We start from the raw sequence: 6050 nt of genomic DNA on the forward strand, positions 1-6050 counted from the left end.
GTAAGAATACCAAATATAAAAATACTCGCAAAGAAAAAAATATCTTGTTAAAGTCTATTCAAGTTTCTTCCTCCCTATGATGCTCGTATGCTTTGAAGAATCTAAGGATGAATCTCAAAGACGGAGAGTAAGTGGATTCTTCGTTGAAAAGGTATCTTCGTCCGAGGAAGTTGAATAGCTTTATGGTTTTATGTATATTAATTTATAATTCTAACAACTGAAACGAATGACCTTGCCGCTAACTATTGGAGAAGAATTGCTAAAATTGGTGCGTCATTGACAACAGATAGTTCCATGCATGTGCTATTTTTTCTAATTATTTCTAATATCTGCATTTTTATATGCTATCTCACTTTTTAAATTTAAGGTTGCTGACAGCATTCTAAGCAAGGCACGAGAAACACTTGAGCGTGCAATAAAATTAGTGGAAGCGAACAAGCAGTGGCGCGCAAAAGTTGTTTATGGCGATACTGATTCCTTATTTGTACTTGTACCTGGACGTGATAGAGCAGAAGCTTTTAGAATTGGGCAAGAAATAGCAGATTGCGTGACGAATGATAATCCAGAGCCTGTTAAATTAAAATTAGAAAAGGTGTATCAACCATGCATTTTGCAGGTGATAGATTTTCAGTTTTTTTTTTAAAAGAAGTTATTTTATCCAATTTTGATTTATAGACCAAAAAGCGTTACGTAGGCTATATGTATGAATCCGCAGATCAAGAAGAGCCCATTTACGAAGCGAAGGGTATAGAAACTGTCCGTCGAGATGGATGCCCTGCTGTTGCAAAGGTATAAGTTTGGCCACTTTCTTTGTTAAAATTCCACACTTTTTCATTGATTTGGCTATATAGATGCTGGAGAAATGTCTTCGAATCCTGTTTGAGACATGTGATGTTAGCAAAATTAAGCAATACGTTTGCCGGCAGTTTACAAAACTTCTCACTGGCAACGCTAATGTCCAGGATTTAATTTTTGCCAAAGAATTCCGAGGAAAAAACAACTATAAACCTGGAGCCTGTGTACCTGCGTTGGAATTAACAAAGTAAGTTCTGTAAAGCGTTAAATGGCTGAACTAATCGTAATTTGCGTAGGAAATGGTTGCAAACTGATCCGAGAAACGAACCAAGACGAGGGGAACGTGTTCCATTTCTAATAGTTAATGGTCCACCTGGATTACCATTGATTCGCTTGGTTCGGAGTCCTCACGAATATTTAGCCGACGAAGGATTGAAAATTAATGCAGTGTACTATATCACTAAGGCTATCATTCCACCGTTGAATCGATGTCTTTTGTTAATTGGAGCTGATGTGAATGAATGGTAAGTATTTTTTCAACACATTTGAAAAAAAATATCAATAAACTATTATTCTATGTATGTATATTGAATGTGATTCTATAGGAATGTGTTAAAAAGTCATATTAGGTTCCGCATATCATTCAGGAGGTCTATATTTCAATTCAATCACGTACGATATGTTAATATTTGATTTTTTTTATGAAGTTCGGAAAGAGAATCATGAAATTCTGGGTTAAGTTGCGCTCCAAATCGGGGCAGATTTCTAATATACGATAAATATTTTTTTCTTTTGCATTATTTTACAAGTCACTATTCTACCAATAAAATATAAATCGTTTGAAATTCCAAAATTACGGTCCTAAATAAAAAACAATAACTGCAGAAAAAAATTGAAATGCACACATCGCATTCCTCGAAATGTTTACTTCTATTCTTTTCGACTGTCTTCATATTTGTTTTTGCAGTCTGGATTATCGGTCACAAACTCTCCTTTTCATATGAAATTATCAGTTAAGCGCGTAATGAATTTTGTTTTCGAAAATGGAAGACTTATTTTCAACTTAATCAGCAGAAATGAAAATAGTTTAAAGCTGGGAGTAAATAAAATGATGCTAGATGAATTCTGCTTTGGCTAGATGGTTGTTGTAAACCTTTATGTGGAGCATAGTCTCTCAAGCCCTTTGTTGAGGTTTCTTAGCAGCTAGTTCTAAGACGAACTATTCATCAGTCATCTTGGGGTAGTGGATTCGATTTCATGTCGTAGTCAACAATATAGTTGTCACTGTGAAGGCAGTTATTATTTTTGTTGCCAAAACTTACGAATTTGTGGCACAGAATATTTTTTTTCATTAATCTGTGAAGAAAACGGAGGTTACAGGTTATTCACTAATTTGGCTTAGAAGTAACCCACTTGTTATCATCTGCATTGTTTTAAATATTGGCAATGTTTGACTTCATATGGTTGCTATAAGACCACTATATGGGGCATAACCCGGCCAACACATCTACGCACCATCGGCGCTGGTTCCTGATAATGTGCTTCACTTCCCTCCACGGCTTTCCGAGAAGTTTGCATTCCTCTTCCATTGTTCTGTACTACGCAGCTCAAGATCAACGTACTCGTCGGCCACCCTGCGATATTGGGTTCCACTGTATGGCATAATCGCTTTGCTACTTCTGCTTTCTGATCAATACACAGGATCTGGCAAATATACCGGCGAAATTCCTCACTTGTTATTCTCTCAGACTAGTTGAGCTCTGATGGATAAAACCGAGAAAGCGCAGTGGTCAGTTAGATTAAGACCCTTGGTTTTGTTTGTATTTAACTTCGGTCTTAATCGACTCGCTTTCTTCTTGAAATGCAGTGTCATTTGGCCAAGGTGCACGATTCGGTGAAAGAGCAAGCGGATGCCATCAGTATGGGTGATGTATTTGAAGAAAGATGGCTTAAATTTTTCAAAAACAATTCCAAAAATTCTTCGGAATATAGCTAATATAATATCCAAATTTGATTGAATTCCAATTAATTTTTCCCATCAAACACATCGGCGCTATAAAACCTTTGTTTCTTATAGCATCCTCTACTCCCACCCCAAATTTCATGTCAGTCGGTCTTGACTGAAAAAAATTCGGAGGTTAAAAGCTCCAATGACTGGGCTAACAGTAAGTTTTCAGTAACGTTTATTGACGGACACTTGGGAACCAGGACTGGATTTCTTACCCACCTGCAATTATGTGATCGTGTGTGTGTGCTCGTGGCTGATAAAAAAAATTATATGTGTTTTTTTTACCTACCGATACATGTTACATGTTCAGCTGCAGCTGTTTCCTGTTCATTCATTAATGGAGTATAGAACATTCACATAGTCTCTGATGAGGCTGTGCTTCAGCAACAAGCACAGACGTTTGAACCCAGAGCAACGAGATTGAGATGTTGACGCTCTACCCCCTCAACCATTGTGGTGCCATTCTTTTATTTTTATTGTTCATTATACAGTGCTATCGTAGGTCAATTCGTTAGGTTTAGTCTCTATTCTCAGTATTAATATAATTGGAGTTGTCAATTAAGAAGAAAATTCAGTACCATGGACATGGGTTATTATCACGAATTTCTTATGAAAATTGTTTTCATGGAAGGGATGAACCATATTAACCCTTAAATTTCTAGGAAAGGCACAGCTAGGAAATTTAAATGCATCAATTTTTTGCTTGAAATGTTGCGTTGTGCTGTGTATGCTTATTGCGCTTTGTTGCACAATATTTTTCAATTGACGCCGGAATTACAATTTCGGTAAATTGTTGGTTGAATTATGAATCCCAGGGGACGGAAAGTTTGTGTAGAGCGAAAAGGGAGGTGCTTTCCCTTCAAACCCGATAAAAACCCGGGGCGGCTATTCCCCCTTTTAAAGTGATGGCCCCTTAAAGGGTTTTTTTTATATCACCATGGTCAAGTTTGAATTTTCAACCCTACCCCGTGAGAGGTACAGAATCAAAAAGAAAAGTCCCCTATTTCTGGTCCCGTTTTAGAAGTGAATTAGTCATCCCTCCTTAAAACGCCATGGCTCCGCAAAGTGGGGCTACTTTCGTGTGAAAACCCTAGGGTTTAGGAGTAAAGGAAAGTAGGATTGAAGAAGGTAGGAGCTCATCTCTCTCAAACCCTGTTGAAAAGTCGTGGCGATCAACCTCCTTAAAAAATTATTTGGGCTTAAATTATGCGTATTTTTTTTAAGGGGGAGTATCCGCTATGAGTTTTCATCAGGATTGAAGAGGGGTCATCTCCTCCCTCACTCTCCAATTACTTCTCATCCACTTCACTTGCTTAGGAGATATTATAATAATAATCGCTGGGGCCACAATCCCATATTGCATCCCTTAATCGTGTATATTGTTCATATATGTATTGCGCGTATACCATTTGCAAAAATCTCCGCAAGTATTTAGCTCTATCCTCAAGCAATCTTTGTAATCAAGATGGACTTCTTGAATTAGATTGGCTAAAAGTCGCCCTGATTCATTCGTTTTAGCATTAAAATACTGTTTGGTAATCAGTTGTAAAAAAGACTGTTTTTGTTGATATATTTAGCGGTCAAATTATAGGACAATATTGAAGGAAATCTTTTAAGTCAACCATCGACCGCTTCTTGATTGCTGCACTTTCTCCAGATATAATTTTTTCACAGAGCCCATGTCTATTTTTGAATCGCTGTAGCTATCACGACTTCTGAAAGTAAGACAAGCTTTTTGCCAAATTTAGTGCCCTTTTCTTCAATACTGGCCAGCTTATGAAGAGATTGCTTCCTCTCGCTAAATTGAACTATTCGAGAACAGCTTTATCAACTGTTTGATTTTTGCATGCACATTTCTTTTAACACTTCCAGTGGAACTAGCATTTCCATACTTGCAATTATCTACTCAAACGGATAAAGTACTATACAGAATTGGAAATTAAACAATAAATTTGCTTTTTAGCGCCTTTCCCAATTTTCTCAATCAGTCATATTTTCGTAGAAAGAGCTAAATTTCCCCGAAAACCCTAAATAGATACTTTATGCAAAAATTTCGTACACTCAGAGCCCAAGACGAAAAAATAAAACCCGTGGCCGGGTTGAAATTCATGCCCAAAACTCGGCCCCGGAAATTGTGCGTCATTGAAATGTCTATGCCCCACGTTGCTCTGTGAATATATACTGCATAAATATAGAAAGATTTGTAATTTGCATCGTGGAATCGACTCTTCAATTTCTACTTAGAGGAATTGTAGTGTATGAAATATTTTCTGAAAGTTACAAAATATGTTTCGACTTGGAGAAATTCGACTGTATTTGATTTGTAATTTCGCGAAGTTGTGAATTTATCTTCAGCTTGGATAAATGAACAAATGATTACAATGTCATGCAAAAAGAACGGTAGATGTATTTGTCGATAAAACCCATAGTAATTTTACATGCATTTTTCAATAGTTTGCATTGACGAATTCATTGATGCAACAACGAAATACTGGGATACTTGGAACGGTGTACTTGTGCAATGATTTTCTTTCACCATACAAATTCATTCCGGGAGACGAGTCTTTTTTTCTTCTGGGATGCTGTGTCTGCTGGATAGCATAAATACTCTCATGTTTGACACCTTAAGTGCTGGACACGCCAGCTAATGGATCGTATGAATATAGCTTAAGCCGTACAAAGCAGAACTACTTTTTTCTGCGAAATTTACTTTTGAAATCCCATTCAGCTGCGGTTTTCCTTTCCTTTTTGTATTTGATCCTTGGTGATTTTTGCTATGAATCGCAAATTGTTACTGTACTTCGATATTGACTTTGTAAAAGCATCAAACTGTATTCAAAGTACATATAGTATACATATCTTCATAATTTCTATTTATACATTTTTCTATTAAAATAAGCATCTTCCTTAATGTAGGTTTGCTGATTTGCCACGAAAACACTTAGCCTTACCCGCAATTTCCACAGTCTCTTCTGCAAAGCAAATAATCTATGAGGAAACTAAGAAAAGTACAATATCACAGTATTTTGCTTCAGCAAACTGCATTATAGATTGTGGAAGACAAACCAAAGAAGTTGTCTGCAATATTTGTGGAAAGGATTCCCAAAGGAGTACAGTCGTGCTCTTGCAAAAGATGGCAAAATTGGATAGAAATTATTATTTAACAAAACAGGTAATATATTGTATTAATTTCAAAATTAAGATGCTCCTCCTTTATTTAGTGCCCTTTGTATTAATAATTGTTGAT

General features: G+C 36.5%; 1 protein-coding gene across 4 annotated transcripts in view; it reads left to right on the plus strand.

Annotated features, from left to right (window-relative positions):
• The window catches only part of LOC119661147 (DNA polymerase zeta catalytic subunit), a 39978-nt gene that overhangs the window by 33579 nt on the left and 349 nt on the right, over positions 1 to 6050 (plus strand). For 3 of the 4 annotated variants that reach the window (XM_038070357.1, XM_038070356.1, XM_038070358.1), the window contains exons 19-23: positions 368 to 616; positions 676 to 789; positions 852 to 1042; positions 1092 to 1319; positions 5720 to 5975. In XM_038070357.1, coding sequence (XP_037926285.1) covers positions 368 to 616; positions 676 to 789; positions 852 to 1042; positions 1092 to 1319; positions 5720 to 5975 — 1038 coding nt within the window. The remainder of the gene's footprint in view (positions 1 to 367; positions 617 to 675; positions 790 to 851; positions 1043 to 1091; positions 1320 to 5719; positions 5976 to 6050) is intronic. The other variant, XM_038070359.1, reaches the window with a different exon arrangement.

Source organism: Hermetia illucens, chromosome 1 (genome assembly GCF_905115235.1).
Source record: "Hermetia illucens chromosome 1, iHerIll2.2.curated.20191125, whole genome shotgun sequence".
Taxonomy (NCBI): Eukaryota; Metazoa; Arthropoda; class Insecta; order Diptera; family Stratiomyidae; genus Hermetia; species Hermetia illucens.